The sequence below is a fragment of the Podarcis filfolensis genome (assembly GCF_964270895.1).
Source record: "Podarcis filfolensis genome assembly, chromosome: 3".
Taxonomy (NCBI): domain Eukaryota; kingdom Metazoa; phylum Chordata; class Lepidosauria; order Squamata; family Lacertidae; genus Podarcis; species Podarcis filfolensis.
In genome coordinates, this window is record NC_139606.1 from 66,565,145 (window position 1) to 66,580,186 (window position 15,042).

The 15,042-nt window shown below is 42.2% G+C and overlaps 1 protein-coding gene across 1 annotated transcript in view; it reads left to right on the forward strand.

Moving 5' to 3' along the window:
- The first annotated feature begins 80 nt into the window (after positions 1 to 80).
- Positions 81 to 15,042, forward strand: part of LOC310759014 (uncharacterized protein) — a 66,344-nt gene continuing 51,382 nt past the window's right edge. The window contains exons 1-8 of the mRNA XM_083605774.1: positions 81 to 203; positions 3,007 to 3,112; positions 3,714 to 3,949; positions 6,374 to 6,539; positions 7,593 to 8,352; positions 10,623 to 11,022; positions 12,230 to 12,335; positions 13,566 to 13,801. Coding sequence (XP_083461900.1) covers positions 142 to 203; positions 3,007 to 3,112; positions 3,714 to 3,949; positions 6,374 to 6,539; positions 7,593 to 8,352; positions 10,623 to 11,022; positions 12,230 to 12,335; positions 13,566 to 13,801 — 2,072 coding nt within the window. The 5' untranslated portion in view covers positions 81 to 141. The remainder of the gene's footprint in view (positions 204 to 3,006; positions 3,113 to 3,713; positions 3,950 to 6,373; positions 6,540 to 7,592; positions 8,353 to 10,622; positions 11,023 to 12,229; positions 12,336 to 13,565; positions 13,802 to 15,042) is intronic.

Here is a 15,042-nt window from a genome sequence, read left to right on the forward strand (position 1 = left end):
CGCCCGCCCTCCTTTACCGAAGGGGCTGGTTTGCTTCAGCGCCCCTCCTCCCTAAGCTCGTTGAGCGAGGGAGCCCAGCCGCCAACCAATGGGAACAGGCGTTGCTTGGGAAAGCGCGCAGCTGCGCCGGCCGGCGCTACGATGAGCAAAATGGCGGCGCCGACGGCAACGCTGCCGCCTCAGCTCGCGGGCAAGTTCAAGGGGTGCGTCCCGTCTCCGCCGCTTCGTCGGGGGCTCTGAGAAATGGGTGGGCGAGGGGTGAACCGTCGGCCATTCGCGGGGAGGCTGGAGCTGTAGAGTACCAGGGGACAAGGGTAGGGAGCTATGTCCGGGTCTCTTCCCCTCTTCGCTCGGAGAGCCGGGGCGCCTGAAAACGCGGCACTCTAGTGAGCCGCTGTTTTCCATTTCTGCTCTTCTTCTTCCGAGCTCCAGTTCGCTTTGCACGGAAAGCCGGCTTCCAGATTCGGAGCTGCCCCCGCGAATTATTTGCGAGTGTGGCATTTGCGGTCTCAGGGGGGTGTCTGTTCCCCGCACTTTGAACCACTTCTGGTTGGGAAAGGGAGGTTTCGCAACAGAAGCCAGGAACACAGTGGCCTTTTTCGGCTGTCAGTGGGTGGTTGGGTTCTGCTCCACCCCTCGTGCTTCGAGTATTCAAGTCTTCCCTGCTTCTGCAAATCACTCGGTGGTTTGCAAAACCAAGTTTTCTATTACGTCGCAACAAAGCATAAGCCATACGTGTCTCTGAGCCAGAATTAGAAGTGAGTTTCCAATTCAGGCTTGAGGCAAAACCAGGAAGTTAAGTCAGAGGAACAGAGCGTATGTGAAGCTAAGTTTGAGATGTCCAAATCATGATTTGAGCAATGTCTTTGACAGAGGACTATTTAATCAATATGTTTGTATTCTCGCGTATTACATTTTATTTTAACCATGCAGTTTTATTTGACACAGAACCTGTGGGCTGCATGCTGCTTGTCATGGGAGGTGGGGCGCTGGGGGGGGGTAGTGAGCCCAAAATTTGACACACACCATAACCTTCTGGCAGGGTCCTAGAGCCCTGCTGCCTCCTCAAAGCTGGGAAGTGCTAACTAGGCTTTGGGAAATAGGCGCGAGAGCTCTAGGACCCTGTCAGAGCCCTCATGCCTCCTTCCCAAAGCCAAGCGCCTCCTTACTTTGCTTTGGGGAGGCAGTGCAAGGGCTTGGGGAGGGGGTGTCAAGATGATCCTTGTGGTCCCTTCCAACTGTACAGTTCTATGAAAACCAGTTTTGAAAATATGTTTATCTACTGTGAAACCCAGCAATAATACTTGAATTGCTATTGATTAACAAATCATACATTTTCTTACTATTCTAGACAATAATTCAGATGTACTGACATCAGAAACAAGGCATTGTCTCCCCCTCTCCTCTTTTTTGAAGAGAACTAAGTTGTTTATTTGTTAATAGTAAAGAATGATAATAATAATATGGTGTCCATCTGACTGGGTAACCCCAGCTACTCTAGGCGGCTTCCAACAAATTAAATGAATGTTTGAAGACTGACATTTTGGTTTTAAGATAAAGATTATTAAAAGTGTTACCCAGAGTCATAAATACCATCCTTTAGATATGAATTAGAATATTTAGCTTATTTGACCAAGTTCTTATTGGTCTGGGACATGGTTTAAGGAAGTTGCTGTGTACATATGAAGATGAAGTGTAACTGCAATAATCCATCCTTTATTTTCCATGGTAAAGTGTGTGAGATTAAGACCACAAAACTTTTCCCCTGCAAGTCTGGACACTTGGAAGTAATATTTCTGCTTAATTTTCATATATGGAATCAGTGTATTGCTTAGGACTGCATATCAGTTGGGCAAAATCTTAATGGCTTCAATGTTTCAGTGTGATAAATACTGTGTTTGCATTGAGATGTGGTGTGGAGGGGTATGAGAGGTTTAGAAAAAGTCTGTGTTTAGACATCATGATAAACCATAATTTATTGTGTATAAGAATAATAGACCTGGGCTCCTTCCCTCTGCTCTTTCTCCTCCAGAGCCACAAGGTGTTGATGGGAAGCTTTCACTTCTAATTTCAATTTTTTACAACCATAAATGGTGGTTAATCTTAAATATGGCATGTTTCAAACAAAGTTTAACCAGTTCATCAAGTTCAAGCAAGAAGATGAGCATTGGTTTATTGAAAATGGAAGTAAAACTTTCCAAGCTTGTCTTATCTACAACAGGGAGGGAAGGAGTATGCAAGCTTGGGAGGAGGCGAGGCTCACTTTGTGAGCCAACATAATTATGGGTTACCATGATATCTGAACACAGCAGTTTACTCCTTCTGTGTAGAAATTACCGTATTTTTCGGCCCATAGGGCGCACCGGCCCATAGGGCGCACCTAGTTTTTTGGGGGGGAAATAAAGAAAAAAAAATTATTTCCCCCCAGGCGCGGGGCTGAAGCCCGAGCTTCCCCCAACCCCAGCCCCCAGAACAGGCAGCTCTCCACAAGCTGTGGGAGAGCTGCGCGAAGCCCGAAGCCTGGGGGCGCTGAGCTCAGCACACCCCCAGGCTTCGGGGTGCAGGCAGCTCTCCGCAAGCCGTGGGAGAGCTGTGCGACTTCGCGCAGCCCTCCCATGGCTTGCAGAGAGCTGCGCGAAGCCCGAAGCCTGGGGGGCGCTGAGCTCAGCACGCCCCCAGGCTTCAGGGTGCAGGCAGCTCTCCACAAGCCGTGGGAGAGCTGCGCGAAGTCGCACAGCTCTCCCACGGCTTGTGGAGAGCTTCCTGAAGCCTGGAGAGCGAGAGGGGTCGGTGCGCACTGACCCCTCTCGCTCTCCAAGCTTCAGCAAAAGCCTGCATTCGCCCCATAGGACGCACACACATTTCCCCTTCATTTTTGGAGGGGAAAAAGTGCGTCCTATAGGGTGAAAAATACGGTAACTTTAATAAAGTTGCCTGATGGTGATTCTGATGGTGATGGAAGTGGCTATTTACAAGCCTAAAACAATATTGTTTTTTTCTTCATAGATCCTTTGCATACAATACAATTAAAGATAGGCTGCCTCTAATCCTGACTAAAGTTATTGATACTCTGCATCGACACAGAAATGAGTTCTTTGAAGAACATGGAGAAGTAAGAAATTGCTGCCTTTTATTCTTTCTCTTTCAATGCTGTTCTCTTAAAAACCTTAAGCAAATCAAACTTTGTGTAATTATTTCTGCATGCTTAATTAAATATTTTTCTGCTTCCATAAGAACATACAAAGAGCCTTGCTAGCACAAACTAAAGAGCCAGTATCCTTAGTGGCCCATGTATTTGTCTCAATTTTCCATTCAAGCCTTTTCAGCTAGTGGCCCTCATCACAACTTTTGGCAGTGAATTACATAAATTATTCCTTGTGTGACCAAGTACTTTTCTGTCCTGAATCTGCTGCCATCTGTTTAACCGGATGACCACAAGTTCTAGAATTCTCTGTCCACTTTTCCCATGCCATGCATAATTTTATAAACCTGTAACGTCTCAGTCACCCTAGGCCCTGAGGCCACAAGTTGCCTACCTATGGACTAAAGCATTTGGTTGTCATGTTTGATACTTGGGTTCTGGACTTGCACTTTTGATTGAAATTCAGTCAAGTTATTGCAACCCTACAATTTATTGAAAAACATAACTTTATGAACAAAACACATTCAGATTGAAAACATTTGTTTATCTCTTCATTTTCTCTTAATTTTAGAAAGGTATTGAATCTGAGAAGAAAGCTATAGCCTATCTCTCCAGGTTACGGAATGAGCTGCAGACAGACAAACCACTGATTGCCTTGACTGATAACCTCCCTGACAGCACTCTCTGGAACCACTGCTTAGAATATCATCAAAGTTTATCAGATGAACCACCAAGCTGGTTTCAGTCTCCTTGGCTATATACAGAGTGTTATATGTATCGTAGAATTCATGAGGCACTCGCTCAAAAGTAAGCATGTGTGTTGTTTGCTGTTGTTGCTGTTAGCCCCACTCACCTCACAGAGTGTTTGTTGTGGGGGAGGAAGGGAAAGGAGAATGTTAGCTGCTTTGAGACTCCTTAAAGGGAGTGAAAGGTGGGATATCAAATCGAAACTCCTCTTCTTCTTCTTCTTGTATCGTTTCCGTCTGTGGGATGGGGAATTGGGGAATAAAGTTCAAGCTTAAGGTAAAACAGAGAAAATAACTCAATCTTAAGTGCCAGCTGTTTTCCTTTTTTTATTCCTTCTCCTGACTTCTAGTCAGCAACAGAGTGATAGTTGCCTCTTGCATCTGGCACCAAGAGCCAGAGCAACATAGCAGCAGTTTGGGTAAATAGACACCATCCTGTGAAGGACTCCAACAGCCATTTCTGGGCTTCGGTTATTTCCTCTGAAACCTGCTATGCGGTACACAGATCAACAGCAGAGTGCCAGTGGAACATCTGAAGACTGGGGAAGGTGAACTTTGTTCCTTCCTAGTGACTCTTGTCTATTTCATGCATTTTAAATATTTTCTAATCCACCTCAAAACCTAATTTAGTAGGTATAGTATAACTACAAGTTGGAATTTTAGTGTCACTTCTTGCTACAAATTTTGAAGTCCTTGTAATTCTCTTCTTCCTTTGCTCTCTGATTAATGATAGACCTGTAAAGTGATTTGTTCACTTTAGCCTACAGCTTAATTGAATGAAACAAAAACTGTTGGCTACTTTCTTTTTTGAACCCCACCCATAGAAAAACAGCCATCAAATAAAATTAAAAAATCAGTTGAAAAATACTGTAAAGTTAATATGTGAAGAATAATTATATTAATTTACATAACTTATAACCCACTTTCACAGCTTATACAGTGCCTCAGGATATAGTAGTTACCCAAATCTGGAGTACAGATTGCATGTGGAGTCCTATCAGATGACATTGAAATGATGAGGAAAAAATTGTTAACATTATTTTCTCCTGTTCCTGGAAGGATGAAGGAATACCTTGTTTCTTGGGAAGAAAAAAATGTAAAGTTCGTTTCAATTTTGAAACCATTCTGTGTTTCATAATTACAATGTTTATTTGTTATATATTATTGCTTGGAATTATTTTTCTATAAAAGGTCGTATAAGCTCATTAAAATGTCAAGAAATGTGTGCTTTGCTTATGAATTAATTATTTTAAATAACAAAAAACATTTTATATTGAACAACTTCAGATATTTGATTTCTGTACTTCTGTCATTTTTATTAGACAGGGGCCATGTGTGTTAATAAGGGAGGGAAAAAATATGAAATATTCCTGGTATATTTATAACTCAAGCTATTGTTTCCTTCTCATGCATTTGTGTACCACATCCAAACCACTGGTCAGAGTTGGGTAATAGGGAACAACTGCAGCTCAGTAATAGAGCATCTGCTTATCAAGCATAAGCTCCCAGTTTCAATCTCTGGCATTTCCATGTAGGAATGGGAATGTTCTGTATGAAAACCCTGGAGAGCTGCTGCCAGTCAGTGTAGACAGTACTGGACTACATTGGACCAATGCAGAAGACAGCTTCTGATTTTATATATTTGTTGCATGTATCTTATTTGGTAAATATGAACTGCAGATTAAACATTCTTGCTTTCTGCTCTTGGCCAAGAAAAGAGAGTAGTGGTGGGAGGGATTGGTGTATTTATGATGAATGCTACAAGTATGATGAGCTGGGGCAGGGAGAATCTGAGAACTTTTGTATTTGTTCTCAAACACCTTTCTAACATTTACATAGTAAAATTAAACCTGTTTGACTAAGGATGGAACTTCGTATTGTTCTTTGTAGCTACACTATTGGGAGCTAAGCCATGGTTTGGCTGAGTGTTACATGTTACATTTTGTGTCCTGATTCACACATAACCCTAAGCCAAAACGTGGCTTAACATAAATAAGCAAATGTGCTAGTGCGGTTAGGAAATCACAGGTAGTTCACTCCTCCCGCTGCTGCTACACTACCAAGAGCTAGCACATGGTTTGGCTTAGGGTTATGTGCAAATGTGCTCCTAGCTTGTTTTTCTCTAGACAGACAATGAGCTGTATAACTAAGGTTTGGAGTGAGACAAACCACAAGCCGAGATTCACAGGTAACACTAAGCCAAACCATGGCTTAGCTCCCAATAGCGGAGCAACAGCAGGACCCAAGAAGGAGTGAAGTGCCCTAGTTTTGCACAAGTATACTTGTTTATGTATATTTAGCAGTGGTTTGGCTTAGCATTTTGTGAATGAGGCCAATGACTTTGAGCTGGGGTGTGGAAGAATTCAACATAGCACCATGTCACAGGGTAAGCAATTGGCAGGGCGGGGAGCTCAACATGTGGATGTGGTCTTCAGTATTTATTAAGGTCAAAAACTAATTAATGTTTTCCCCTTTTTCTGTTTAGTCCACTCATCAGTGACTTTGATGTGTTTAAAGAAGAAAAGGTACACAATTTCTTTGAATCTCAACAAGCTATAATTCTAATGAGTACTTATCTGCAAGATATATTGAAAAACGTGGAGAAGCTAGATGAAAATTTATTGAAAAAGGAATTTTTTAAATTGCTTCAGGTAAAACTAGTAATATTTACTGTTTATTTAATGTTGCACATATTCTATAATTTTTAAGTTTCTTGTTTCAAAGATGGCCTAATGTAAAACAGGAGACGTATCACATTTCTGATAAGAAATGTTGAAAAATTATTCCATGCCAGCAGAATAATTTTAAGAAAGTTGAGATCCTTCAACAACTCATATACTGTTCTCTGCAATGTTGTTTTAAACGGTGAGTAAAGTTCTTATATCATTGGCTGCAGTTCTAATATTGGGGCACAGAAACAAGCACATAATTCTTTTTCATGCACATAATTATTTCACAGCTCTGAAATAGATGTTTTTGAGATGTTAATTTCTCTGAAATTTATTTTCTGCTATACCCATGGCTTCCCCTGATTATCTTTCACAAAATAGCATTTACATTCCTTCTGTTTTTCTTCTCTCACTTATAATCTGTTGTCACTTATCCCTCATTGGAACCTGATTTTGGTGTCCTGACAAAGTTATTGATGTGATGCTCATTTGTTGAAAACCAATAAACATTACCTAAACTTGAGACTAAAGTATGATGGATGTAGGTTTTGCTTTTGAATTTAGAAACTTGGGAGTTAGCTGTGCTCCACAATTCAGAAGATGATTTGCTGCCCTGGGTTGAGGAACGGCAGAATATAAATTGAATAAATAATAAAATGATCCCCCCCCCATAAATCAGCATCCTGCTCTAAATAAGGGATATATGTACTTCGAAGGAGGCTTCAGTGTCCATATCCCTCTCCTTAACCCTATCGTGATATGGAATAGCTTATGTAAATGGGTGCTGTGTGCATGGTTCCCCAGATTAATCCAACAAAGGTAGTTGATATTTTTAAAGTAAGATTGAAACCCCTCAATCAGTTGTTCAGAAGTAAGGAGATTGATTCAGGCGCTCTTCTCTGCTAAACAGCTGACCACTGGGAATCCAGCTTTTTCAAGTATGCCGTTAAATCTGAATCTAAATATATGTGATAGGTAGTGCAACAAGGCATTACTCAGCTCACAGGGATTGTGTACTTTTTCTTCTTCTTTTAGGTTTCACTGTGGGGCAATAAGTGTGACCTTTCACTGTCAGCCGGTGCAGATAGTTCTCAGAAGTCTGACCCATTACAGTCTGTGGAAGAGTTAAAACCTTTTATCTTGGTGGATCACATGGAAAAGCTTTGGTCACTGCTTATAAACAAAAAGAACATGAATAAGCAGACTACTAGACTTGACATAGTCCTGGATAATGCTGGTTTTGAACTTACTACTGACCTTATACTGGCTGACTTCTTGTTATCCTCCAAATTAGCTACTGAAATTCATTTCCATGGGAAAAGCATCCCATGGTATGTGTCAGATACTACAAGGCGTGACCTGAATTGGACAATTAAGCAAATGCAGTCAGCTAATCACAAGGGGATGTCTAGGTGTGGTGTCTGCTGGGAGGGCTATTTGAAAAATGGCGTTTGGATTTATCATGATCACTTGTTCTGGACCTTGCCGCATGAATATTGTAGGATGGCTCAAGTGGCTCCTGATTTGTACAGTGAATTGCAGAAGTCAAATTTAATTATTTTTAAAGGTGATTTGAACTACAGAAAGTTGATAGCTGATCGGAAGTGGGAATTCACAGTGCCATTCCATCAAGCCTTGAACACTTTTCACCCTGCCCCTCTCTGTAGCTTAAGAACGCTAAAATGTGATATCCAGGTTGGGCTGAAACCTGGGCAAGGTGAACAGCTTACTAATACTGAACCTGATTGGATGATCATTGGGAAATATGGAATAATTCAGTTTGATTCTGCTTCATGATTGATATGCAAAGTTTAAAGGACAGTGCTATGCTAAATGCTTTTGTTGGTCAAGGTTGAAAGACCGCTGGCTTTCAATGTGCATGTTCTCTTCTACGGGTCTTACTGCTATTTTTAAGGTGGTGTGCAATTGTGACATTTTACAAACCCTTTTCTGGTATTCATGGTCTTAAAAAACGAAAACGTCATTATTCTTAGATATTTATAAGTAAAGAATACTTGACAGAGGAAACACTGAGTGAGAGCAGCTTTAGTAGCTGCGGTTTGTCTGACCTCTATTCTAACATTAACGACAAAATATTGCACTTTGATTTGCTAAAAGTTTTTGCTTTTCTGTAGCTCAAGTCTTACTTTTAAGCTGCCTGAACTTCTCTGGTCAAGATTAGCTTAAATAAATAAATGGATTCAAATGGATTCAATGGATAGACTTGAATTCTTTCTCCAGTATAAGAGGTATCTGCATCAGTTGGTGGTAGTTTAAATAAGTAACCTGGCATATAAGGAACACCTTTTTCCACTTGCTAGCTACGCTATGCTTTAAGTAGCACTGTGGGTTAACTACAAATAGAGATGGAAGGCTTGGTCCTGACATGATTATTGGCAATTGGGTGAGACCCCATTCCCATTTTCCCCTTCCTGCTTACGCTCAGGCGCTTTGAGAGATGGGGTAGGGAGTAATTTCATTAATTGCAGAGGAGGACATCTAGCAATGGATGAGTGTTGCAGCAGATAGGAGAGGAAAATGTGAGGAGGAAAGGGCCTTCCCTACCCTGCTTAAGCATTTGGGAGACAGTTATATTATTTAGTTGGAAAACAATTGTCATTGGGTTGGATGGCACCTTGTACTCTGTATTTTCCTTTGGACCACATCAGCGAGGCCAACAATGGGGGGTAGGGACCTTCGTACACACTGCTCAGGTCTGCGCTCCAGTGAGGTCACTTTGGTGCTGCTAAGAATATCTAAGAGTGGTTTTTGTCTATTTGGTTAGGCAGTCCATGAAATCGCAACAGTGAATTCCCAAGAGAAGTACACACACTACTGTAGTCTGCATTTTAAAGAAAGAGACTTGTGAAACAGTTTATGGTATAATATGCTTTAGATTATTATAAATTAATCTAGTACTATTGGGTAGATGGGTTTATGATACAACAAGGTATTCAAGTGCAGTCATCTTACACAATTCTAGATACATTCTGGGTTTTTAATTGTACTTTCAGTTGTTGAAACAGTCCCACAATCCCAATAAGCTCTTGTTTTTCCAACACCAGCATCTATCAACGGACCTCCTCAAAGTCATGGTGCAAGGATAGTTAAGCAGCTTTATCTTTTAAGTGTAGAATCAAAATGGATTTTCAGCATTCCCTCTAGTACACCCACAGTGATGCTAAAATTGTGGTGCTGGCAGTAGTTTCTTTAGTTGGAGTCCATTAGGATGCAAACAGTACAAAATTACACGAGCACCTAAGTTAGGTTGTCACCTCTGTACCTCCCTGCCACTGAGACAGTGGCAAGATCTATTTTCTCTTCCTGTAATTATTAAGAATCAGCTAATATTGCCACCTGGTTCTCCAATAACAATCCCAGGTCCAAGGGTCTTCCTTCATCCTTAAAAAAGAGTATGCACCCAGGACCAATATTTCGTCATCTGTATAGTCTGTCCCTCTTCCTCCAAGTTTGTCTTGCCTAGATTGATCTTAAGCTTTAAGTCTACCGCAAAGCCCAGACTCTTGTTCAGGGATACTGACTACATCGGATAATCTAAACTGAGACATTAATGACAAGCAACTCCCTGTCTGTGGTTGCGCTTAAGCCTGTTCCAGCGCCGAAAACAACACGTGTTGGGGGTCATGCATCAGTTGGAGGTGCACAAAAAGGTAGCTGCCTGTATATATAATTTAGAAGCACTTCACTCCATTGGCTCTGCTGTGACCAGCTCTGGCTCCATCCTCTATCAGGCACCTCCTACCCATCAATTGTGCCAGCTGGTCATTATAAGAACAACTGTTCTAAGAATTGGCGCCTGAGTTTAATTTTTTTTTCTCTTCTCCCTCTCGATCCCTTCTCCCTTGCGTGTCCCGTTTTGTAAGTCTGCGGTTATAGAGTATACACAAGAATCCTAACTACCTTCTGCAGCTTACTTTTTAGGAATAGCTGTAACCTACAGTCGCAACTCCCTCCCCTCCCCTGCTCACTTCGCGTCTCTTCGCTCCGCAGCTACTCAGCGCCAAGGATTGCTGGCGGAAGCCAGCTGTGCCTGGTCCTAGTGAGGGCGGAAGAGGACAGAAGAAGGTCTCCCAGGGGAACCGCCGCAGTCCTGGGACGGGCGCTTTACTCGGAGCCGGCTCCATGCGCGCGCATCTCGAATAGCCACTCAGAACGAGACCTGTTACCTTTTTTTTCTTTTTCCCGAGGCGGGGGGAGAAGGAGGATCCTCCGCTCCTCTACATCAACCCCGCCCCCCGCCCCTCTTCTCTGCCTCCTTACCGAAGGAGCTGCTTCGCTCTGCTCCCTTCCTAAGGCCGCTGCGCGAGGGAACGCAGCCGCCGACCAATGAGAACAGGCGTTGCTTGGGAAAGCGCGTAGCTGCGCCGGGTGGCGTGCCGGGAAGTCGCCTCAGTGAGCAAAATGGCGGCGCCGGTGGCGGCAACTTTGCCGCCTCAGCTCGCGGGCAAGTTCAAGGGGTGCGTCCCGCCGCCGCCGCCGCTTGGTTGGGGCTCTGCGAAATGGGGCTGGGAGAGGGAGCGTGTGTCCAGGTCTCTTCCAGGGTCTTCCTCCCGCTCTTACCAAGACCCTGAGCTCCTGTGCCACGTTTGCTTTGGGCACAAGGCCGGTGTCCAAAGTCTCCTTTTTCGCGCAAGGCTTTAATAAGATTTTATCTTAAATCACTTTTCCATGCTCCTTGACTAGCAAGAGCATCGTAAGCGTTTTCTCTCTCATGGCATAAATCCCACTGTGTTCAACAGGACTTTTGTTATTATATTCCCCCCACACCCCCCGACCGGGATTGAAAGCGGCTTGCACAAATGACAACAAGGCGGATGAAATATGAAAAGCTAAAAACTTGCAAAAATGATCTTTAAAAAATAATTAAAGTGTAAGGGAATTAAAACAATAGAAAAACGAATCGTTTTAGAATACAGATAATAAAAACAACTTAGAATATAAGAATTGGAGGGAGCATGGGGTGACAGTTGGGAAACGACAGTTGGATGAAGGGAATGAAGGGCTCTTCCATACAGCAGTGTGCTGTGCACTCTGTGCTCCTTACCTGAATCCTCACAGTCACATCAAAATGTACCAAGGTATTTCCCTATTTAACATGAATTTACGGTTTTTATGGAAAATCCAATAGTTTTGGCTTTTTGTTTTTTCACTCCAGAAACTGCTGTGGAAGTGTCCACATAGGACATTAATAGTTCTATTCCTGATCTGATGACTCGTAGGGAGCCAACAGTAGGTAAAGCTAATGACAGGGGGGACCAACTAATCCTTTTGTACCCATTCGCATCACTTCCAAACTCCACAAAGAAAGCACTGAGGCTAAGGAGGAGGAAACTGACAACCAGGTCCACCCCCTGGGCTGGCTATGTTAGAAGGCAGGAGCCAAGACAGGATGATAGGACAGTGCTCTATTTTCCATAATGGGCCAACCAACCCTACTGTGATGTGTGTTTAGGAAGCAGACTATCTATGCAGGGAATGTTTCTTTATAACTATGTTTTTAGTTGTATGTTTTAATTTATGCTGCGAGCCACTTTGGGTCCTACACAGGGAGAAAGTTGAGATATTAAAAATATTTAAATCCTAAGAAAAGGATACATTACAATACAAACACATTTAGATATTATATAGATATAATATTTTGTTCTTCATAGATCCTTTGCATACAATACAATTAAAGACAAGCTGCCAGTAATCCTGACTAGAGTTATCAATAATCTGGAGCAACATAAAAATGAATTCTTTGAAGAACATGGTGAAGTAAGAAATAAGTATATTTGACCTTTTCTCTCTTGATATTTTATTGGAAATCTTAGGTCTTCCTGTACCTTTTGATAATTGTTTCAAATGCCTAGAAAACATCAGCTTTCATTTGAACTTGTGAAGAGCCATGCTAGATCAAACCAGAGATCTGTCTTATCCAGCATTATGCTTCTCCAGTGGCAAGCTAGATACTCTGAAGGGAATAGGCATCTTCCACTGTCTTTTACTATCAACTGGCTTGCAGTAGCATAACTGTTTCTGAACATGGAGGTTCTCTGTAGCCATTGTTACTATTAGATAGTGATAAGACTTTTCTTCCCCATGAATTTGCCATTCCCATTCAAGCCATTTAACTTGTGGCAGTCACATATTGTGCACAGTGATATCAATAAAATATGCTTTGTGTGAACAAGCATTTTCTTTTGTCCTGAATCTGCTGCCAGGTATTTTCATTGGCCTTAAGTTTTTAACTTTGAGACCATGCTGGGGGTTCCTGTCACAAAATGGCTACCATGGGAGGTGTAATATAGCAACATGACTGCTATGGGAGTGGCTATGGCATAACACAAAATTAAGGATACAATCACACTGAAACTTCCCAGGACTGCATGCCTAATCTGTTGAAGTTTTGCACACAAAACAAGACAGAAGCAGGAAAAGGAAAAGGACATTTAAGGGGAGGTAGAAACAGCGTCTCTTTAAGACTGTGGATTCCTATTACCTAGTGCCCAAATCACAGCTCTGACTTCACTCATCAGCAAAAACACCTGACAGAAGCAGCCAGGTTTGCTCATTTCACAGAAATTGCTTATAAGCATATCTATACATTTTCCTTTATAACTTACCGTGTTTAGGGGCACCAGTTAAAGTCTTTCAGGCACCACCATGTCCCATGGGTTGGCAACCCCCATCTTAGAAATTTGTTTCTAACTTTAAATCACATTTACTTGATTAACATCCAGTATCACAGACAGGTTAGCAATGCCAATGTTCATTCAGCTTAATTCAAATACTATGTTGTTTGTCATGTTCCCTGCTCTGAGAGCTATGCCCTCTGGATTTGCACTTTTGATAGGAACTCCTGAGAAAAAGATTTTTTTATAGCTGTTCTGGTGCTTAAAGCACTTTATTTATCAAATAAGATTTGTTTTTTGTGTGGGGGGGGGGAAGTAAGTTTTATCAACACACACATTTGATTGAAAATATTAATTTCCTGCTTTATTTTAGAAAGGTATTGAAGCAGAGAAGAAAGTTATAGTCCTTCTGACCAAGTTACGAGATGAGCTGCAGGCAGACAAGCCACTGACTGCCTTGAATGACAGCCTCCCTGACACCACTCTGTGGAACCAGTGCTTAGAATATCATCAAAAATTATCAGATGGACCACCAAGCTGGTTTCAGTCTCCTTGGCTATATACAGAGTGTTATATGTATCGTAGAATTCATGAGGCACTCGCTCAGAAGTAAGTACATAGGTTTATATATCAGATAGTAAGCAGTGGCGAGCATAACACATCCATAAAACAACACAAAAATAGTTTGCCAGCAGCAAACTGCATATCACTGGACAGTTGAGTTACTTTATATAGCAGAAAAGTACTGTGTCAACAAGAGTCTTAACATAGGCAGCTGAAACAAAGTACCAATGGTGCTTGCTTAATAGTAATAGGCAAGGAGTTCCACAACCTAGGTGCAATCATGCTTAAATGCCTTCTGTCTTGTAGAAGCAACACAAACATGGAACCCTTAGCTGCATCTCCAACTTAAAATATCAGGTATATTGGGAAAGGTGGTTCCTCAAGTCAGCTGATTCCAAGCTGTTTAGGTCTTTATATACTAACAGTAAAACTGTGAATTTGGCCTGGTAGGCTATAGTCAGCCAAGATAGGTTTTTAAACAGGCTTTCCATCAGCAGCACACAACTCTTATCAAGTGGAGAGTGACGCCTTCATCCCAGTGGTTCCCCTTTATCACATACACAGCACAAGACAACGACCTATCCCCTCCACAAGCAGCATATGAAATATGACTAACCTGACTCAACAACCCTCACACTCACAAACAAACCATCCTGAAACCAACTGAATACAACCAACCAGGTTCTGGACTCTCTCTCACAATGCCAATAAAAATTAAATGTACAAATAAAAGCTCTACCCATGTGATGCTGACATGATAACATACACAAACACTATGCAATAGAACAAAATACAGTTATACCTCAGGTTACAGATGCTTCAGGTTGCTTTTTTTTGGGTTATGGACTGCCAAAACCCAGAAGTACTGGAACGGGTTACTTCCGGGTTTCAGCGGTCGCGCATGCACAGAAGCACTAAATCGTGCTATGCGCAGAAGCGCCGAATCGCAACCCATGCATGTGCAGACCCGCCGCTGTGGGTTGCGAATGTGCATCCCGAACGGATTACGTTCGCAACCTGAGCATTATCGTTATCGTTCCACCTCTCCCCTCTTTCCCCCCAACTGCATTTCTAGAATGACAGTGTCTCATACACAATGTAAATGAACTGTGAAAAAGGCTCTATAAATCAGAAATGGAGATGCTATATGTACTTTTCCCCATTTATTTGTTCGTTTTGTAACACAAGAAAATACCTTAAAACAAAAAAAGAGGAAGTGACCACACTACTCTCTCCTTGAGGACACCTGGGACCCTTATACAGAAAACTGTGAGCTACATTCTGAA